General features: G+C 50.9%; 1 protein-coding gene across 1 annotated transcript in view; it reads left to right on the plus strand.

The window, feature by feature from the left end:
* adcy3a (adenylate cyclase 3a) overlaps positions 1-21,835 on the plus strand; it is a gene marked incomplete at its 5' end in the record, with an annotated part of 276,081 nt that overhangs the window by 119,003 nt on the left and 135,243 nt on the right. Inside the window, one exon of the mRNA XM_070873493.1 lies at positions 1,237-1,493. Coding sequence (XP_070729594.1) covers positions 1,237-1,493 — 257 coding nt within the window. The remainder of the gene's footprint in view (positions 1-1,236; positions 1,494-21,835) is intronic.

The following is a 21,835-nucleotide window of genomic DNA, read 5'->3' on the forward strand; positions in this document are numbered from 1 at the left end:
GGGGTTATGGTGGGGTCGGGGGGTTATGGCGGGGTCGGGGGTTATGGTGGGGTCGGGGGGTTATAGTGGGGTCGGGGGGTTATGGCGGGGTCGGGGGGTTATGGTGGGGTCGGGGGTTATGGCGAGGTCGGGGGGTTATGGCGGGGTCGGATGGTTATGGTGGGGTCGGGGGGTTATAGTGGGGTCGGGGGGTTATGGCGGGGTCGGGGGGTTATGGTGGGGTCGGGGGTTATGGCGAGGTCGGGGGGTTATGGTGGGGTCGGGGGGTTATAGTGGGGTCGGGGGGTTATGGCGGGGTCGGGGGGTTATGGAGGGCTCGGGTGGGACTATGGGCAGGGTCGGGGGTTATAGTGGGGTCGGGGGGTTATGGAGGGCTCGGGTGGGACTATGGGCAGGGTCGGATGGTTATGGCGGGGTCGGGGGTTATAGTGGGGTCGGGGGGTTATGGCGGGGTCGGGGGGTTATGGCGGGGTCGGGGGTTATGGCGGGGTCGGGGGTTATAGTGGGGTCGGGGGGTTATGGCGGGGTCGGGGGGTTATGGCGGGGTCGCGGGGTTATGGCGGGGTCGGGGGGTTATGGCGGGGTCGGGGGTTATGGAGGGCTCGGGTGGGACTATGGGCAGGGTCGGATGGTTATAGTGGGGTCGGGGGGTTATAGTGGGGTCGGGGGGTTATGGCGGGGTCGGATGGTTATAGTGGGGTCGGGGGGTTATGGCGGGGTCGGGGGTTATAGTGGGGTCGGGGGGTTATGGAGGGCTCGGGTGGGACTATGGGCAGGGTTAGGGGGTTATGGTGGGGTCGGGGGGTTATGGTGGGGTCGGGGGGTTATGGCGGGGTCGGGGGTTATAGTGGGGTCGGATGGTTATAGTGGGGTCGGGGGGTTATGGAGGGCTCGGGTGGGACTATGGGCAGGGTTAGGGGGTTATGGTGGGGTCGGGGGGTTATGGTGGGGTCGGGGGGTTATGGCGGGGTCGGGGGTTATAGTGGGGTCGGATGGTTATGGCGGGGTCGGGGGTTATAGTGGGGTCGGGTGGGACTATGGGCAGGGTCGGATGGTTATGGTGGGGTCGGGGGTTATAGTGGGGTCGGATGGTTATGGCGGGGTCGGGGGTTATAGTGGGGTCGGGTGGGACTATGGGCAGGGTCGGATGGTTATGGTGGGGTCGGGGGGTTATGGGTTGTTGCTCTGACTGTTTCTCGAGCTCCAGTGCTGAGTATGTTGGGATTTGTTCCCTAGCTGAGCTGCCTGCACAGTTACCGAGCTGCCCGGAACCGGACCCTGAGCCAGACCAGCGGCACCTGTGTGAAACAGCCCAAGTACTACAGCTACATCGCGGTTCTGGCGCTGATCGCCACCACCATGTTGGTGCAGGTCAGTCACATGGTGAAAGTGTCCCTGATGCTGGTGATTACCGGGAGCAGTGCTTTGCTCAGCATCCTGGGCTGGATGGACATCTACGAGGCATACGATCGGGAGCGCTTCAAGCAATCCCAGTAAGTGCAGCAAAAACACACAGCAATTTAGGGGCTGGGGTTCAAAACAGAAATATTACCGCAGCTAGCAGTGGTGTGATCTCGAGATGGTGCAGGGGGGGAGAGAGACTGCAGTGGGAGACTGTGGTGCAGAGAGAGAGTGTGGCGAGATTGTGGGGTGCATGCTCGGAGTTCGAGAGCGCGGAGTGTGGAGGGGGTTAACAAAGTTGACAGGGTCCCAGAGGCGTGGAGTGTTCCGGAGCTCGGGCGGAGTTTAGGGCACAGTGGGTGTTCACGGGGTGGTGGGTTCAGGGGCTTCCTGAGTCAAAGGTAGCAGTGATGCACACAGATATTCTCAGCAACAACATCAACAGCACGGGGTTAGATACAGAGTAAAGCTCCCTCTACACTGTCCCATCAAACACTCCCAGGGCAGGTACAGGGGGTTAGATACAGAGTAAAGCTCCCTCTACACTGTCCCATCAAACACTCCCAGGGCAGGTACAGGGGGTTAGATACAGAGTAAAGCTCCCTCTACACTGTCCCATCAAACACTCCCAGGGCAGGTACAGGGGGTTAGATACAGAGTAAAGCTCCCTCTACACTGTCCCATCAAACATTCCCAGGGCAGGTACAGGGGGTTAGATACAGAGTAAAGCTCCCTCTACACTGTCCCATCAAACACTCCCAGGGCAGGTACAGGGGGTAGATACAGAGTAAAGCTCCCTCTACACTGTCCCATCAAACACTTCCAGGGCAGGTACAGGGGGTAGATACAGAGCAAAGCTCTCTCTACACTGTCCCATCAAACACTCCCAGGGCAGGTACAGCACGGGGTTAGATACAGAGTAAAGCTCCCTCTACACTGTCCCATCAAACACTCCCAGGGCAGGTACAGGGGGTTAGATACAGAGTAAAGCTCCCTCTACACTGTCCCATCAAATACTCCCAGGGCAGGTACAGGGGGTAGATACAGAGTAAAGCTCCCTCTGCACTGTCCCGTCAAACACTCCCAGGGCAGGTACAGCACGGGGTTAGATACAGAGTAAAGCTCCCTCTACACTGTCCCATCAAACACTCCCAGGTCAGGTACAGCACGGGGTTAGATACAGAGTAAAGCTCCCTCTGCACTGTCCCATCAAACACTCCCAGGGCAGGTACAGCACGAGCTTAGATACAGAGTAAAGCTCCCTCTAAACTGTCCCATCAAACACTCCCAAGGCAGGTACAGCACGGGGTGAGATACAGAGTAAAGCTCCCTCTACAATGTCCCATCAAACACTCCCAGGGCAGGTACAGCACGGATTACATACAGAGTAAAGCTCCCTCTGCACTGTCCCATCAAACACTCCCAGGGCAGGTACAGGGGGTTAGATACAGAGTAAAGCTCCCTCTACACTGTCCCATCAAACACTCCCAGGGCAGGTACAGGGGGTTAGATACAGAGTAAAGCTCCCTCTACACTGTCCCATCAAACACTCCCAGGGCAGGTACAGCACGGGTTAGATACAGAGTAAAGCTCCCTCTACACTGTCCCATCAAACACTCCCAGGGCATGTACAGGGGGTTAGATACAGAGTAAAGCTCCCTCTACACTGTCCCATCAAACACTCCCAGGGCAGGTACAAGGGGTTAGATACAGAGTAAAGCTTCCTCTAAACTGTCCCATCAAACACTCCCAGGGCAGGTACAGCACGGGGTTAGATACAGAGTAAAGCTCCCTCTACACTGTCCCATCAAACACTCCCAGGGCAGGTACAGGGGGTTAGATACAGAGTAAAGCTCCCTCTACACTGTCCCATCAAATACTCCCAGGGCAGGTACAGGGGGTAGATACAGAGTAAAGCTCCCTCTGCACTGTCCCGTCAAACACTCCCAGGGCAGGTACAGCACGGGGTTAGATACAGAGTAAAGCTCCCTCTACACTGTCCCATCAAACACTCCCAGGTCAGGTACAGCACGGGGTTAGATACAGAGTAAAGCTCCCTCTGCACTGTCCCATCAAACACTCCCAGGGCAGGTACAGCACGAGCTTAGATACAGAGTAAAGCTCCCTCTAAACTGTCCCATCAAACACTCCCAAGGCAGGTACAGCACGGGGTGAGATACAGAGTAAAGCTCCCTCTACAATGTCCCATCAAACACTCCAAGGGCAGGTACAGCACGGATTACATACAGAGTAAAGCTCCCTCTGCACTGTCCCATCAAACACTCCCAGGGCAGGTACAGGGGGTTAGATACAGAGTAAAGCTCCCTCTACACTGTCCCATCAAACACTCCCAGGGCAGGTACAGGGGGTTAGATACAGAGTAAAGCTCCCTCTACACTGTCCCATCAAACACTCCCAGGGCAGGTACAGCACGGGTTAGATACAGAGTAAAGCTCCCTCTACACTGTCCCATCAAACACTCCCAGGGCATGTACAGGGGGTTAGATACAGAGTAAAGCTCCCTCTACACTGTCCCATCAAACACTCCCAGGGCAGGTACAAGGGGTTAGATACAGAGTAAAGCTTCCTCTAAACTGTCCCATCAAACACTCCCAGGGCAGGTACAGCACGGGTTAGATACAGAGTAAAGCTCCCTCTAAACTGTCCCACAAACACTCCCAGGGCAGGTACAGCACGGGGTTAGATACAGAGTAAAGCTCCCTCTAAACTGTCCCATCAAACACTCCCAGTACAGGAACAGCACGGGGTTAGATACAGAGTAAAGCTCCCTTTAAACTGTCCCATCAAACACTCCCAGGGCAGGTACAGCACGGGTTAGATACAGAGTAAAGCTCCCTCTGCACTGTCCCATCAAACATTCGCAGGGCAGGTACAGGGGGTTAGATACAGAGTAAAGCTCCCTCTACACTGTCCCATCAAACACTCCCAGGGCAGGTACAGGGGGTTAGATACAGAGTAAAGCTCCCTCTACACTGTCCCATCAAACACTCCCAGGGCAGGTACAGCACGGGTTAGATACAGAGTAAAGCTCCCTCTACACTGTCCCATCAAACACTCCCAGGACAGGTACAGGGGGTTAGATACAGAGTAAAGCTCCCTCTGCACTGTCCCATCAAACACTCCCAGTGCAGGTACAGCACGGGTTAGATACAGAGTAAAGCTCCCTCGATACTGTCCGATCAAACACTCCCAGGGCAGGTACAGCGGGTTAGATACAGAGTAAAACTCCCTCTACACTGTCCCATCAAACACTCCCAGGGCAGGTACAGGGGGTTAGATACAGAGTAAAGCTCCCTCGATACTGTCCCATCAAACACTCCCAAGGCAGGTACAGCACGGGGTTAGATACAGAGTAAAGCTCCCTCTAAACTGTCCCATCAAACACTCCCAGGGCAGGTACAGCACGAGGTTAGATACAGAGTAAAGCTCCCTCTAAACTGTCCCATCAAACAAATACTCCCAGGTCAGGGACAGCACGGGTTAGATACAGAGTAAAGCTCCCTCTAAACTGTCCCATCAAACACTCCCAGGGCAGGTACAGCACGAGGTTAGATACAGAGTAAAGCTCCCTCTAAACTGTCCCATCAAACAAATACTCCCAGGTCAGGGACAGCACGGGTTAGATACAGAGTAAAGCTCCCTCTAAACTGTCCCATCAAACAAATACTCCCAGGGCAGGTAAAGCACAGGTTAGATACAGAGTAAAGCTCTCTCAACACTGTCCCATCAAACACTCCCAGGGCAGGTACAGGGGGTTAGACACAGAGTAAAGCTCCCTCTACACTGTCCCATCAAACACTCCCAGGGCAGGTACAGGGGGTTAGATACAGAGTAAAGCTCCCTCTGCACTGTCCCATCAAACACTTGCAGGGCAGGGACAGGGGGTTAGATACAGAGTAAAGCTCCCTCTACACTGTCCCATCAAACACTCCCAGGGCAGGTACAGGGGGTTAGATACAGAGTAAAGCTCCCTCTACACTGTCCCATCAAACACTCCCAGGGCAGGTACAGGGGGTTAGATACAGAGCAAAGCTCCCTCTACACTGTCCCATCAAACACTCCCAGGGCAGGTACAGCACGGGGTTAGATACAGAGTAAAGCTCCCTCTACACTGTCCCATCAAACACTCCCAGGGCAGGCACAGCACGGGGTTAGATACAGAGTAAAGCTCCCTCTACACTGTCCCATCAAACACTCCCAGGGCAGGTACAGGGGGTTAGATACAGAGTAAAGCTCCCTCTACACTGTCCCATCAAACACTCCCAGGGTAGGTACAGGGGGTTAGATACAGAGTAAAGCTCCCTCTACACTGTCCCAGCAAACACTCCCAGGGGAGGTACAGCACGGGGTTAGATACAGAGTAAAGCTCCCTCTACACTGTCCCATCAAACACTCCCAGGGCAGGTACAGCACAGGTTAGATACAGAGTAAAGCTCCCTCTACACTGTCCCATCAAACACTCCCAGGGCATGTACAGGGGGTTAGATACAGAGTAAAGCTCCCTCTACACTGTCCCATCAAACACTCCCAGGGCAGGTACAAGGGGTTAGATACAGAGTAAAGCTTCCTCTAAACTGTCCCATCAAACACTCCCAGGGCAGGTACAGCACGGGTTAGATACAGAGTAAAGCTCCCTCTAAACTGTCCCACAAACACTCCCAGGGCAGGTACAGCACGGGGTTAGATACAGAGTAAAGCTCCCTCTAAACTGTCCCATCAAACACTCCCAGTACAGGAACAGCACGGGGTTAGATACAGAGTAAAGCTCCCTTTAAACTGTCCCATCAAACACTCCCAGGGCAGGTACAGCACGGGTTAGATACAGAGTAAAGCTCCCTCTGCACTGTCCCATCAAACATTCGCAGGGCAGGTACAGGGGGTTAGATACAGAGTAAAGCTCCCTCTACACTGTCCCATCAAACACTCCCAGGGCAGGTACAGGGGGTTAGATACAGAGTAAAGCTCCCTCTACACTGTCCCATCAAACACTCCCAGGGCAGGTACAGCACGGGTTAGATACAGAGTAAAGCTCCCTCTACACTGTCCCATCAAACACTCCCAGGACAGGTACAGGGGGTTAGATACAGAGTAAAGCTCCCTCTGCACTGTCCCATCAAACACTCCCAGTGCAGGTACAGCACGGGTTAGATACAGAGTAAAGCTCCCTCGATACTGTCCGATCAAACACTCCCAGGGCAGGTACAGCGGGTTAGATACAGAGTAAAACTCCCTCTACACTGTCCCATCAAACACTCCCAGGGCAGGTACAGGGGGTTAGATACAGAGTAAAGCTCCCTCGATACTGTCCCATCAAACACTCCCAAGGCAGGTACAGCACGGGGTTAGATACAGAGTAAAGCTCCCTCTAAACTGTCCCATCAAACACTCCCAGGGCAGGTACAGCACGAGGTTAGATACAGAGTAAAGCTCCCTCTAAACTGTCCCATCAAACAAATACTCCCAGGTCAGGGACAGCACGGGTTAGATACAGAGTAAAGCTCCCTCTAAACTGTCCCATCAAACACTCCCAGGGCAGGTACAGCACGAGGTTAGATACAGAGTAAAGCTCCCTCTAAACTGTCCCATCAAACAAATACTCCCAGGTCAGGGACAGCACGGGTTAGATACAGAGTAAAGCTCCCTCTAAACTGTCCCATCAAACAAATACTCCCAGGGCAGGTAAAGCACAGGTTAGATACAGAGTAAAGCTCTCTCAACACTGTCCCATCAAACACTCCCAGGGCAGGTACAGGGGGTTAGACACAGAGTAAAGCTCCCTCTACACTGTCCCATCAAACACTCCCAGGGCAGGTACAGGGGGTTAGATACAGAGTAAAGCTCCCTCTGCACTGTCCCATCAAACACTTGCAGGGCAGGGACAGGGGGTTAGATACAGAGTAAAGCTCCCTCTACACTGTCCCATCAAACACTCCCAGGGCAGGTACAGGGGGTTAGATACAGAGTAAAGCTCCCTCTACACTGTCCCATCAAACACTCCCAGGGCAGGTACAGGGGGTTAGATACAGAGCAAAGCTCCCTCTACACTGTCCCATCAAACACTCCCAGGGCAGGTTACAGCACGGGGTTAGATACAGAGTAAAGCTCCCTCTACACTGTCCCATCAAACACTCCCAGGGCAGGCACAGCACGGGGTTAGATACAGAGTAAAGCTCCCTCTACACTGTCCCATCAAACACTCCCAGGGCAGGTACAGGGGGTTAGATACAGAGTAAAGCTCCCTCTACACTGTCCCATCAAACACTCCCAGGGTAGGTACAGGGGGTTAGATACAGAGTAAAGCTCCCTCTACACTGTCCCAGCAAACACTCCCAGGGGAGGTACAGCACGGGGTTAGATACAGAGTAAAGCTCCCTCTACACTGTCCCATCAAACACTCCCAGGGCAGGTACAGCACAGGTTAGATACAGAGTAAAGCTCCCTCTACACTGTCCCATCAAACACTCCCAGGGCAGGTACAGCACGGGGTTAGATACAGAGTAAAGCTCCCTCTACACTGTCCCATCAAACACTCCCAGGGCAGGTACAGCACGTGTTAGATAGAGAGTAAAGGACATTATATGCGAGAGGCCCATAAAGGCCAGCGGGGGTCGAGCAGTTCGAGCAGTCAGTTGAGGAGGTGGGAGCTCGGAGCAGCGTGAGTCCGGGGTCAGCGAGAGGCGTGCCGGTGCAGCTACAGGGAGAAGGCAAAGAAAGAAACAAAGGTGACGTCACAGCCTAGGGGGTATCTAAGGGTTCAGTCATGGCAGGAGAGCTCGGTCGGGTGTTATGCTCCTCCTGTACCATGTGGGAACTCAGGGACACTTCCGGTGTTCCTGACGACTACGTGTGCGGGAAGTGTATCCGCCTCCAGCTCCTGACAGACCGCGTTGCGGAGTTGGAGCTGAGGGTGGATTCGCTCTGGAGCATCCACGATGCTGAGAATGACGTGAGTATCACGTGTAGCGAGTTGGTCGTACCGCAGGGAAAGGGTCCACAGCCAGATAGGGAATGGAAGACCAGCAGGAAGAGTAGTGCAGGGGTCCCCTGCGGTCATCCCACTGCAAAACAGATACACTGCTTTGAGTACTGTTGGGGGGATGACTCATCAGGGGAGGGCAGCAGCAGCCAAGTTCATGGCACCGTGGCTGGCTCTGCTGCACAGGAGGGCAGGAAAAAGAGTGGGAGAGCGATAGTGATAGGGGATTCAATGGTGAGGGGAATAGATAGGCGTTTCTGCGGCCGCAACCGAGACTCCAGGATGGTATGTTGCCTCCCTGGTGCAAGGGTCAAGGATGTCTCGGAGTGGGTGCAGGACATTCTGAAAAGGGAGGGAGATCAGCCAGTTGTCGTGGTGCACGTTGGTACCAACGATATAGGTAAAAAAAGGGATGAGGTCCTACGAAACGAATTTAAGGAGCTAGGAGCTAAATTAAAAAGTAGGACCTCAAAAGTAGTAATCTTGGGATTGCTACCAGTGCCACGTGATAGTCAGAGTAGGAATCGCAGGATAGCGCAGATGAATACGTGGCTTGAGCAGTGGTGCAGCAGGGAGGGATTCAAATTCCTGGGACATTGGGACCGGTTCTGGGGGAGGTGGGACCAGTACCAACCGGACGGTCTGCACCTGGGCAGGACCGGAACCAATGTCCAAGGGGGAGTGTTTGCAAGTGCTGTTGGGGAGGATTTAAACTAATATGGCAGGGGGATGGGAACCAATGCAGGGAGATAGAGGGAAACAAAAAGGAGGCAAAAGCAAAAGACAGAAAGGAGATGAGGAAAAGTGGAGGGCAGAGAAACCCAAGGCAAAGAACAAAAAGGGCCACTGTACAGCAAAATTCTAAAAGGACAAAGGGTGTTAAAAAAACAAGCCTGCAGGCTTTGTGTCTTAATGCAAGGAGTATCCGCAATAAGGTGGATGAATTAATTGTGCAAATAGATGTTAACAAATATGATGTGATTGGGATTACGGAGACGTGGCTCCAGGATGATCAGGGCTGGGAACTCAACATCCAGGGATATTCAACATTCAGGAAGGATAGAATAAAAGGAAAAGGAGGTGTGGTAGCATTGTTGGTTAAAGAGGAGATTAATGCAATAGTGAGGAAAGGCATTAGCTTGGATGATGTGGAATCTATATGGGTAGAGCTGCAGAACACCAAAGGGCAAAAAACGTTAGTAGGAGTTGTGTACAGACCTCCAAACAGTAATAGGGATGTTGGGGAGGGCATCAAACAGGAAATTAGGGGTGCATGCAATAAAGGTGTAGCAGTTATAATGGGTGACTTTAATATGCACATAGATTGGGCTAACCAAACTGGAAGCAATACGGTGGAGGAGGATTTCCTGGAGTGCATAAGGGATGGTTTTCTAGACCAATATGTCGAGGAACCAACTAGGGGGGAGGCCATCTTAGACTGGGTGTTGTGTAATGAGAGAGGATTAATTAGCAATCTCATTGTGCGAGGCCCCTTGGGGAAGAGTGACCATAATATGGTGGAATTCTGCATTAGGATGGAGAATGAAACAGTAAATTCAGAGACCATGGTCCAGAACTTAAAGAAGGGTAACTTTGAAGGTATGAGGCGTGAATTGGCTAGGATAGATTGGCGAATGATACTTAGGGGGTTGACTGTGGATGGGCAATGGCAGACATTCAGAGACCGCATGGATGAATTACAACAATTGTACATTCCTGTCTGGCGTAAAAATAAAAAAGGGAAGGTGGCTCAACCGTGGCTATCAAGGGAAATCAGGGATAGTATTAAAGCCAAGAAAGTGGCATACAAATTGGCCAGAAATAGCAGCGAACCTGGGGACTGGGAGAAATTTAGAACTCAGCAGAGGAGGACAAAGGGTTTGATTAGGGCAGGGAAAATGGAGTATGAGAAGAAGCTTGCAGGGAACATTAAGACGGATTGCAAAAGTTTCTATAGGTATGTAAAGAGAAAAAGGTTGGTGAAGACAAACGTAGGTCCCCTGCAGTCAGAATCAGGGGAAGTCATAACGGGGAACAAAGAAATGGCAGACCAATTGAACAAGTACTTTGGTTCGGTATTCACTAAGGAGGATACAAACAACCTTCCGGATATAAAAGGGGTCAGAGGGTCTAGTAAGGAGGGGGAACTGAGGGAAATCTTTATTAGTCGGGAAATTGTGTTGGGGAAATTGCTGGGATTGAAGGCCGATAAATCCCCAGGGTCTGATGGACAGCATCCCAGAGTACTTAAGGAGGTGGCCTTGGAAATAGTGGATGCATTGACAGTCATTTTCCAACATTCCATTGACTCTGGATCAGTTCCTATGGAGTGGAGGGTAGCCAATGTAACCCCACTTTTTAAAAAAGGAGGGAGAGAGAAAACAGGGAATTAGAGAACGGTTAGCCTGACCTCAGTAGTGGGTAAAATGATGGAATCAATTATTAAGGATGTCATAGCAGTGCATCTGGAAAATGGTGACATGATAGGTCCAAGTCAGCATGGATTTGTGAAAGGGAGATCATGCTTGACAAATCTTCTGGAATTTTTTGAGAATGTTTCCAGTAAAGTGGACAAAGGAGAACCAGTTGATGTGGTATATTTGGACTTTCAGAAGGCTTTCGACAAGGTCCCACACAAGAGATTAATGTGCAAAGTTAAAGCACATGGGATTGGGGGTAGTGTGCTGACATGGATTGAGAACTGGTTGGCAGACAGGAAGCAAAGAGTAGGAGTAAATGGGTACTTTTCAGAATGGCAGGCAGTGACTAGTGGGGTACCGCAAGATTCTGTGCTGGGGCCCCAGCTGTTTACATTGTACATTAATGATTTAGACGAGGGGATTAAATGCAGTATCTCCAAATTTGCGGATGACACTAAGTTGGGTGGCAGTGTGAGCTGCGAGGAGGATGCTATTAGGCTGCAGAGCGACTTGGATAGGTTAGATGAGTGGGCAAATGCATGGCGGATGCAGTATAATGTGGATAAATGTGAGGTTATCCACTTTGGTGGTAAAAACAGAGAGACAGACTATTATCTGAATGGTGACAGATTAGGAAAAGGGAAGGTGCAACGAGACCTGGGTGTCATGGTACATCAGTCATTGAAGGTTAGCATGCAGGTACAGCAGGCGGTTAAGAAAGCAAATGGCATGTTGGCCTTCATAGCGAGAGGATTTGAGTAAAGGGGCAGGGAGGTGTTGCTACAGTTGTACAGGGCCTTGGTGAGGCCACACCTGGAGTATTGTGTACAGTTTTGGTCTCTAACCTGAGGAAGGACATTCTTGCTATTGAGGGAGTGCAGTGAAGATTCACCAGACTGATTCCCGGGATGGCGGGATTGACCTATCAAGAAAGACTGGATCAACTGGGCTTGTATTCACTGGAGTTCAGAAGAATGAGAGGGGACCTCATGGAAACGTTTAAAATTCTGACGGGTTGAGACAGGTTAGATGCAGAAAGAATGTTCCCAATGTTGGGGAAATCCAGAACCAGGGGTCACAGTCTAAGGATAAGGGGTAAGCCATTTAGGACTGAGATGAGGAGAAACTTCTTCACCCAGAGAGTGGTGAACCTGTGGAATTCTCTACCACAGAAAGTAGTTGAGGCCAATTCACTAAATATATTCAAAAGGGAGTTAGATGAAGTCCTTACTACTCGGGGGATCAAGGGTTATGGCGAGAAAGCAGGAATGGGGTACTGAAGTTTCATGTTCAGCCATGAACTCATTGAATGGCGGTGCAGGCTAGAAGGGCTGAATGGCCTGCTCCTGCACCTATTTTCTATGTTTCTATGTTTCTAAACTGTCCCATCAAACACTCCCAGGGCAGGTACAGGGGGTTCGATACAGAGTAAAGCTCCCTCTACACTGTCCCATCAAACACTACCAGGGCAGGTACAGCACGGGTTAGATACAGAGTAAAGCTCCCTCTGCACTGTCCCATCAAACACTTGCAGGGCAGGGACAGGGGGTTAGATACAGAGTAAAGCTCCCTCTACACTGTCCCATCAAACACTCCCAGGGCAGGTACAGGGGGTTAGATACAGAGTAAAGCTCCCTCTACACTGTCCCATCAAACACTCCCAGGGCAGGTACAGGGGGTTAGATACAGAGCAAAGCTCCCTCTACACTGTCCCATCAAACACTCCCAGGGCAGGTACAGCACGGGGTTAGATACAGAGTAAAGCTCCCTCTACACTGTCCCATCAAACACTCCCAGGGCAGGCACAGCACGGGGTTAGATACAGAGTAAAGCTCCCTCTACACTGTCCCATCAAACACTCCCAGGGCAGGTACAGGGGGTTAGATACAGAGTAAAGCTCCCTCTACACTCTCCCATCAAACACTCCCAGGGCAGGTACAGGGGGTTAGATACAGAGCAAAGCTCCCTCTGTACTGTCCCATCAAACACTCCCAGGGCAGGTACAGCACGGGGTTAGATACAGAGTAAAGCTCCCTCGATACTGTCCGATCAAACACTCCCAGGGCAGGTACAGCGGGTTAGATACAGAGTAAAACTCCCTCTACACTGTCCCATCAAACACTCCCAGGGCAGGTACAGGGGGTTAGATACAGAGTAAAGCTCCCTCTACACTGTCCCATCAAACACTCCCAGGGCAGGTACAGGGGGTTAGATACAGAGTAAAGCTCCCTCTACACTGTCCCATCAAACACTCCCAGGGCAGGTACAGCACGGGTTAGATACAGAGTAAAGCTCCCTCTACACTGTCCCATCAAACACTCCCAGGACAGGTACAGGGGGTTAGATACAGAGTAAAGCTCCCTCTGCACTGTCCCATCAAACACTCCCAGTGCAGGTACAGCACGGGTTAGATACAGAGTAAAGCTCCCTCGATACTGTCCGATCAAACACTCCCAGGGCAGGTACAGCGGGTTAGATACAGAGTAAAACTCCCTCTACACTGTCCCATCAAACACTCCCAGGGCAGGTACAGGGGGTTAGATACAGAGTAAAGCTCCCTCGATACTGTCCCATCAAACACTCCCAAGGCAGGTACAGCACGGGGTTAGATACAGAGTAAAGCTCCCTCTAAACTGTCCCATCAAACACTCCCAGGGCAGGTACAGCACGAGGTTAGATACAGAGTAAAGCTCCCTCTAAACTGTCCCATCAAACAAATACTCCCAGGTCAGGGACAGCACGGGTTAGATACAGAGTAAAGCTCCCTCTAAACTGTCCCATCAAACACTCCCAGGGCAGGTACAGCACGAGGTTAGATACAGAGTAAAGCTCCCTCTAAACTGTCCCATCAAACAAATACTCCCAGGTCAGGGACAGCACGGGTTAGATACAGAGTAAAGCTCCCTCTAAACTGTCCCATCAAACAAATACTCCCAGGGCAGGTAAAGCACAGGTTAGATACAGAGTAAAGCTCTCTCAACACTGTCCCATCAAACACTCCCAGGGCAGGTACAGGGGGTTAGACACAGAGTAAAGCTCCCTCTACACTGTCCCATCAAACACTCCCAGGGCAGGTACAGGGGGTTAGATACAGAGTAAAGCTCCCTCTGCACTGTCCCATCAAACACTTGCAGGGCAGGGACAGGGGGTTAGATACAGAGTAAAGCTCCCTCTACACTGTCCCATCAAACACTCCCAGGGCAGGTACAGGGGGTTAGATACAGAGTAAAGCTCCCTCTACACTGTCCCATCAAACACTCCCAGGGCAGGTACAGGGGGTTAGATACAGAGCAAAGCTCCCTCTACACTGTCCCATCAAACACTCCCAGGGCAGGTTACAGCACGGGGTTAGATACAGAGTAAAGCTCCCTCTACACTGTCCCATCAAACACTCCCAGGGCAGGCACAGCACGGGGTTAGATACAGAGTAAAGCTCCCTCTACACTGTCCCATCAAACACTCCCAGGGCAGGTACAGGGGGTTAGATACAGAGTAAAGCTCCCTCTACACTGTCCCATCAAACACTCCCAGGGTAGGTACAGGGGGTTAGATACAGAGTAAAGCTCCCTCTACACTGTCCCAGCAAACACTCCCAGGGGAGGTACAGCACGGGGTTAGATACAGAGTAAAGCTCCCTCTACACTGTCCCATCAAACACTCCCAGGGCAGGTACAGCACAGGTTAGATACAGAGTAAAGCTCCCTCTACACTGTCCCATCAAACACTCCCAGGGCAGGTACAGCACGGGGTTAGATACAGAGTAAAGCTCCCTCTACACTGTCCCATCAAACACTCCCAGGGCAGGTACAGCACGTGTTAGATAGAGAGTAAAGGACATTATATGCGAGAGGCCCATAAAGGCCAGCGGGGGTCGAGCAGTTCGAGCAGTCAGTTGAGGAGGTGGGAGCTCGGAGCAGCGTGAGTCCGGGGTCAGCGAGAGGCGTGCCGGTGCAGCTACAGGGAGAAGGCAAAGAAAGAAACAAAGGTGACGTCACAGCCTAGGGGGTATCTAAGGGTTCAGTCATGGCAGGAGAGCTCGGTCGGGTGTTATGCTCCTCCTGTACCATGTGGGAACTCAGGGACACTTCCGGTGTTCCTGACGACTACGTGTGCGGGAAGTGTATCCGCCTCCAGCTCCTGACAGACCGCGTTGCGGAGTTGGAGCTGAGGGTGGATTCGCTCTGGAGCATCCACGATGCTGAGAATGACGTGAGTATCACGTGTAGCGAGTTGGTCGTACCGCAGGGAAAGGGTCCACAGCCAGATAGGGAATGGAAGACCAGCAGGAAGAGTAGTGCAGGGGTCCCCTGCGGTCATCCCACTGCAAAACAGATACACTGCTTTGAGTACTGTTGGGGGGATGACTCATCAGGGGAGGGCAGCAGCAGCCAAGTTCATGGCACCGTGGCTGGCTCTGCTGCACAGGAGGGCAGGAAAAAGAGTGGGAGAGCGATAGTGATAGGGGATTCAATGGTGAGGGGAATAGATAGGCGTTTCTGCGGCCGCAACCGAGACTCCAGGATGGTATGTTGCCTCCCTGGTGCAAGGGTCAAGGATGTCTCGGAGTGGGTGCAGGACATTCTGAAAAGGGAGGGAGATCAGCCAGTTGTCGTGGTGCACGTTGGTACCAACGATATAGGTAAAAAAAGGGATGAGGTCCTACGAAACGAATTTAAGGAGCTAGGAGCTAAATTAAAAAGTAGGACCTCAAAAGTAGTAATCTTGGGATTGCTACCAGTGCCACGTGATAGTCAGAGTAGGAATCGCAGGATAGCGCAGATGAATACGTGGCTTGAGCAGTGGTGCAGCAGGGAGGGATTCAAATTCCTGGGACATTGGGACCGGTTCTGGGGGAGGTGGGACCAGTACCAACCGGACGGTCTGCACCTGGGCAGGACCGGAACCAATGTCCAAGGGGGAGTGTTTGCAAGTGCTGTTGGGGAGGATTTAAACTAATATGGCAGGGGGATGGGAACCAATGCAGGGAGATAGAGGGAAACAAAAAGGAGGCAAAAGCAAAAGACAGAAAGGAGATGAGGAAAAGTGGAGGGCAGAGAAACCCAAGGCAAAGAACAAAAAGGGCCACTGTACAGCAAAATTCTAAAAGGACAAAGGGTGTTAAAAAAACAAGCCTGCAGGCTTTGTGTCTTAATGCAAGGAGTATCCGCAATAAGGTGGATGAATTAATTGTGCAAATAGATGTTAACAAATATGATGTGATTGGGATTACGGAGACGTGGCTCCAGGATGATCAGGGCTGGGAACTCAACATCCAGGGATATTCAACATTCAGGAAGGATAGAATAAAAGGAAAAGGAGGTGTGGTAGCATTGTTGGTTAAAGAGGAGATTAATGCAATAGTGAGGAAAGGCATTAGCTTGGATGATGTGGAATCTATATGGGTAGAGCTGCAGAACACCAAAGGGCAAAAAACGTTAGTAGGAGTTGTGTACAGACCTCCAAACAGTAATAGGGATGTTGGGGAGGGCATCAAACAGGAAATTAGGGGTGCATGCAATAAAGGTGTAGCAGTTATAATGGGTGACTTTAATATGCACATAGATTGGGCTAACCAAACTGGAAGCAATACGGTGGAGGAGGATTTCCTGGAGTGCATAAGGGATGGTTTTCTAGACCAATATGTCGAGGAACCAACTAGGGGGGAGGCCATCTTAGACTGGGTGTTGTGTAATGAGAGAGGATTAATTAGCAATCTCATTGTGCGAGGCCCCTTGGGGAAGAGTGACCATAATATGGTGGAATTCTGCATTAGGATGGAGAATGAAACAGTAAATTCAGAGACCATGGTCCAGAACTTAAAGAAGGGTAACTTTGAAGGTATGAGGCGTGAATTGGCTAGGATAGATTGGCGAATGATACTTAGGGGGTTGACTGTGGATGGGCAATGGCAGACATTCAGAGACCGCATGGATGAATTACAACAATTGTACATTCCTGTCTGGCGTAAAAATAAAAAAGGGAAGGTGGCTCAACCGTGGCTATCAAGGGAAATCAGGGATAGTATTAAAGCCAAGAAAGTGGCATACAAATTGGCCAGAAATAGCAGCGAACCTGGGGACTGGGAGAAATTTAGAACTCAGCAGAGGAGGACAAAGGGTTTGATTAGGGCAGGGAAAATGGAGTATGAGAAGAAGCTTGCAGGGAACATTAAGACGGATTGCAAAAGTTTCTATAGGTATGTAAAGAGAAAAAGGTTGGTGAAGACAAACGTAGGTCCCCTGCAGTCAGAATCAGGGGAAGTCATAACGGGGAACAAAGAAATGGCAGACCAATTGAACAAGTACTTTGGTTCGGTATTCACTAAGGAGGATACAAACAACCTTCCGGATATAAAAGGGGTCAGAGGGTCTAGTAAGGAGGGGGAACTGAGGGAAATCTTTATTAGTCGGGAAATTGTGTTGGGGAAATTGCTGGGATTGAAGGCCGATAAATCCCCAGGGTCTGATGGACAGCATCCCAGAGTACTTAAGGAGGTGGCCTTGGAAATAGTGGATGCATTGACAGTCATTTTCCAACATTCCATTGACTCTGGATCAGTTCCTATGGAGTGGAGGGTAGCCAATGTAACCCCACTTTTTAAAAAAGGAGGGAGAGAGAAAACAGGGAATTAGAGAACGGTTAGCCTGACCTCAGTAGTGGGTAAAATGATGGAATCAATTATTAAGGATGTCATAGCAGTGCATCTGGAAAATGGTGACATGATAGGTCCAAGTCAGCATGGATTTGTGAAAGGGAGATCATGCTTGACAAATCTTCTGGAATTTTTTGAGAATGTTTCCAGTAAAGTGGACAAAGGAGAACCAGTTGATGTGGTATATTTGGACTTTCAGAAGGCTTTCGACAAGGTCCCACACAAGAGATTAATGTGCAAAGTTAAAGCACATGGGATTGGGGGTAGTGTGCTGACATGGATTGAGAACTGGTTGGCAGACAGGAAGCAAAGAGTAGGAGTAAATGGGTACTTTTCAGAATGGCAGGCAGTGACTAGTGGGGTACCGCAAGATTCTGTGCTGGGGCCCCAGCTGTTTACATTGTACATTAATGATTTAGACGAGGGGATTAAATGCAGTATCTCCAAATTTGCGGATGACACTAAGTTGGGTGGCAGTGTGAGCTGCGAGGAGGATGCTATTAGGCTGCAGAGCGACTTGGATAGGTTAGATGAGTGGGCAAATGCATGGCGGATGCAGTATAATGTGGATAAATGTGAGGTTATCCACTTTGGTGGTAAAAACAGAGAGACAGACTATTATCTGAATGGTGACAGATTAGGAAAAGGGAAGGTGCAACGAGACCTGGGTGTCATGGTACATCAGTCATTGAAGGTTAGCATGCAGGTACAGCAGGCGGTTAAGAAAGCAAATGGCATGTTGGCCTTCATAGCGAGAGGATTTGAGTAAAGGGGCAGGGAGGTGTTGCTACAGTTGTACAGGGCCTTGGTGAGGCCACACCTGGAGTATTGTGTACAGTTTTGGTCTCTAACCTGAGGAAGGACATTCTTGCTATTGAGGGAGTGCAGTGAAGATTCACCAGACTGATTCCCGGGATGGCGGGATTGACCTATCAAGAAAGACTGGATCAACTGGGCTTGTATTCACTGGAGTTCAGAAGAATGAGAGGGGACCTCATGGAAACGTTTAAAATTCTGACGGGTTGAGACAGGTTAGATGCAGAAAGAATGTTCCCAATGTTGGGGAAATCCAGAACCAGGGGTCACAGTCTAAGGATAAGGGGTAAGCCATTTAGGACTGAGATGAGGAGAAACTTCTTCACCCAGAGAGTGGTGAACCTGTGGAATTCTCTACCACAGAAAGTAGTTGAGGCCAATTCACTAAATATATTCAAAAGGGAGTTAGATGAAGTCCTTACTACTCGGGGGATCAAGGGTTATGGCGAGAAAGCAGGAATGGGGTACTGAAGTTTCATGTTCAGCCATGAACTCATTGAATGGCGGTGCAGGCTAGAAGGGCTGAATGGCCTGCTCCTGCACCTATTTTCTATGTTTCTATGTTTCTAAACTGTCCCATCAAACACTCCCAGGGCAGGTACAGGGGGTTCGATACAGAGTAAAGCTCCCTCTACACTGTCCCATCAAACACTACCAGGGCAGGTACAGCACGGGTTAGATACAGAGTAAAGCTCCCTCTGCACTGTCCCATCAAACACTTGCAGGGCAGGGACAGGGGGTTAGATACAGAGTAAAGCTCCCTCTACACTGTCCCATCAAACACTCCCAGGGCAGGTACAGGGGGTTAGATACAGAGTAAAGCTCCCTCTACACTGTCCCATCAAACACTCCCAGGGCAGGTACAGGGGGTTAGATACAGAGCAAAGCTCCCTCTACACTGTCCCATCAAACACTCCCAGGGCAGGTACAGCACGGGGTTAGATACAGAGTAAAGCTCCCTCTACACTGTCCCATCAAACACTCCCAGGGCAGGCACAGCACAGGGTTAGATACAGAGTAAAGCTCCCTCTACACTGTCCCATCAAACACTCCCAGGGCAGGTACAGGGGGTTAGATACAGAGTAAAGCTCCCTCTACACTCTCCCATCAAACACTCCCAGGGCAGGTACAGGGGGTTAGATACAGAGCAAAGCTCCCTCTGTACTGTCCCATCAAACACTCCCAGGGCAGGTACAGCACGGGGTTAGATACAGAGTAAAGCTCCCTCTACACTGTCCCATCAAGCACTCCCAGGACAGGTACAACGGGTTAGATACAGAGTAAAGCTCCCTCTGCACTGTCCCATCAAACACTCCCAGGACAGGTACAGCACGGGGTTAGATACAGAGTAAAGCTCCCTCTGCACTGTCCCATCAAACACTCGCAGGGCAGGTACAGGGGGTTCGATATAGAGTGAAGCTCCCTCTACACTGTCCCATCAAACACTCCCAGGGCAGGTACAGCACGGGGTTAGATACAGAGTAAAGCTCCCTCTGCACTGTCCCATCAAACACTCCCAGGGCAGGTACAGCACGGGTTAGATACAGAGTAAAGCTCCCTCTACACTGTCCCATCAAACACTCCCAGGGCAGGTACAGCACGAGGTTAGATACAGAGTAAACCTCCCTATAAACTGTCCCATCAAACACTCCCAAGGCAGGTACAGCACGGGGTTCGATACAGAGTAAAGCTCCCTCTAAACTGTCCCATCAAACACTCCCAGGGCAGGTACAGCACGGGTTAGATACAGAGTAAAGCTCCCTCTGCACTGTCCCATCAAACACTCCCAGGACAGGTACAGGGGGTTAGATACAGAGTAAAGCTCCCTCTACACTGTCCCATCAAACACTCCCAGGACAGGTACAGCACGGGTTAGATACAGAGTAAAGCTCCCTCTGCACTGTCCCATCAAACACTCCCAGGGCAGGTACAGCACGGGGTTCGATACAGAGTAAAGCTCCCTCTACACTGTCCCATCAAACACTCCCACGGCAGGTACAGGGGGTTAGATACAGAGTAAAGCACCCTCTACACTGTCCCATCAAACACTCCCAGGGCAGTTACAGCACGGGTTAGATACAGAGTAAAGCTCCCTCTGCACTGTCCCATCAAACAAACACTCCCAGGGCAGGTACAGCATGGGGTGAGATACAGAATAATTCTCCATCTAAACTGTCCCATCAAACACCCCCAAGGCAGGGACAGCACAAGGTTCGATACAGAGTAATGCTCCCTCTAAATTGTCCCATCAAACAAACACTCCCAGGGCAGGTACAACACGGGATTAGATACAGAGTAAAGCTCCCTCTACACTGTCCCATCAAACACTCCCAGGGCAGGTACAGGGGGTTAGATACAGAGTAAAGCTCCCTCTAAAATGTCCCATCAAGCACTCCCAGGACAGGTACAGCGGGTTAGATACAGAGTAAAGCTCCCTCTGCACTGTCCCATCAAACACTCCCAGGGCAGGTACAGCACGGGTTAGATACAGAGTAAAGCTACCTCGATACTGTCCCATCAAACATTCGCAGGGCAGATACAGCACGGGGTTAGATATAGAGTAAAGCTCCCTCTGCACTGTCCCATCAAACACTCCCAGGGCAGATACAGCACGGGGTAAGATAGAGAGTAAAGCTCCCTCTACACTGTCCCATCAAACACTCCCAGGGCAGGTACAGCACGGGTGAGATACAGAGTAAACCTCCCTATAAACTGTCCCATCAAACACTCCCAAGGCAGGTACAGCACGGGGTTCGATACAGAGTAAAGCTCCCTCTAAACTGTCCCATCAAACACTCCCAGGGCACGTACAGCACGGGTTAGATACAGAGTAAAGCTCCCTCTACACTGTCCTATCAAACACTCCCAGGGCAGGTACAGGAGGTTAGATATAGAGTAAAGCTCCCTCTACACTGTCCCATCAAACACTCCCAGGGCAGGTACAGCACGGGTTAGATACAGAGTAAAGCTTCCTCTAAACTGTCCCATCAAACACTCCCAGGACAGGTACAGGGGGTTAGATACAGAGTAAAGCTCCCTCTACACTGTCCCATCAAACACTCCCAGGACAGGTACAGCACGGGTTAGATACAGAGTAAAGCTCCCTCTGCACTGTCCCATCAAACACTCCCAGGGCAGGTACAGCACGGGGTTCGATACAGAGTAAAGCTCCCTCTACACTGTCCCATCAAACACTCCCACGGCAGGTACAGGGGGTTTAGATACAGAGTAAAGCACCCTCTACACTGTCCCATCAAACACTCCCAGGGCAGTTACAGCACGGGTTAGATACAGAGTAAAGCTCCCTCTGCACTGTCCCATCAAACAAACACTCCCAGGGCAGGTACAGCATGGGGTGAGATACAGAATAATTCTCCATCTAAACTGTCCCATCAAACACCCCCAAGGCAGGGACAGCACAAGGTTCGATACAGAGTAATGCTCCCTCTAAACTGTCCCATCAAACAAACACTCCCAGGGCAGGTACAACACGGGATTAGATACAGAGTAAAGCTCCCTCTACACTGTCCTATCAAACACTCCCAGGGC

This window comes from Pristiophorus japonicus, unplaced genomic scaffold, assembly GCF_044704955.1.
Source record: "Pristiophorus japonicus isolate sPriJap1 unplaced genomic scaffold, sPriJap1.hap1 HAP1_SCAFFOLD_493, whole genome shotgun sequence".
Classification (NCBI taxonomy): domain Eukaryota; kingdom Metazoa; phylum Chordata; class Chondrichthyes; family Pristiophoridae; genus Pristiophorus; species Pristiophorus japonicus.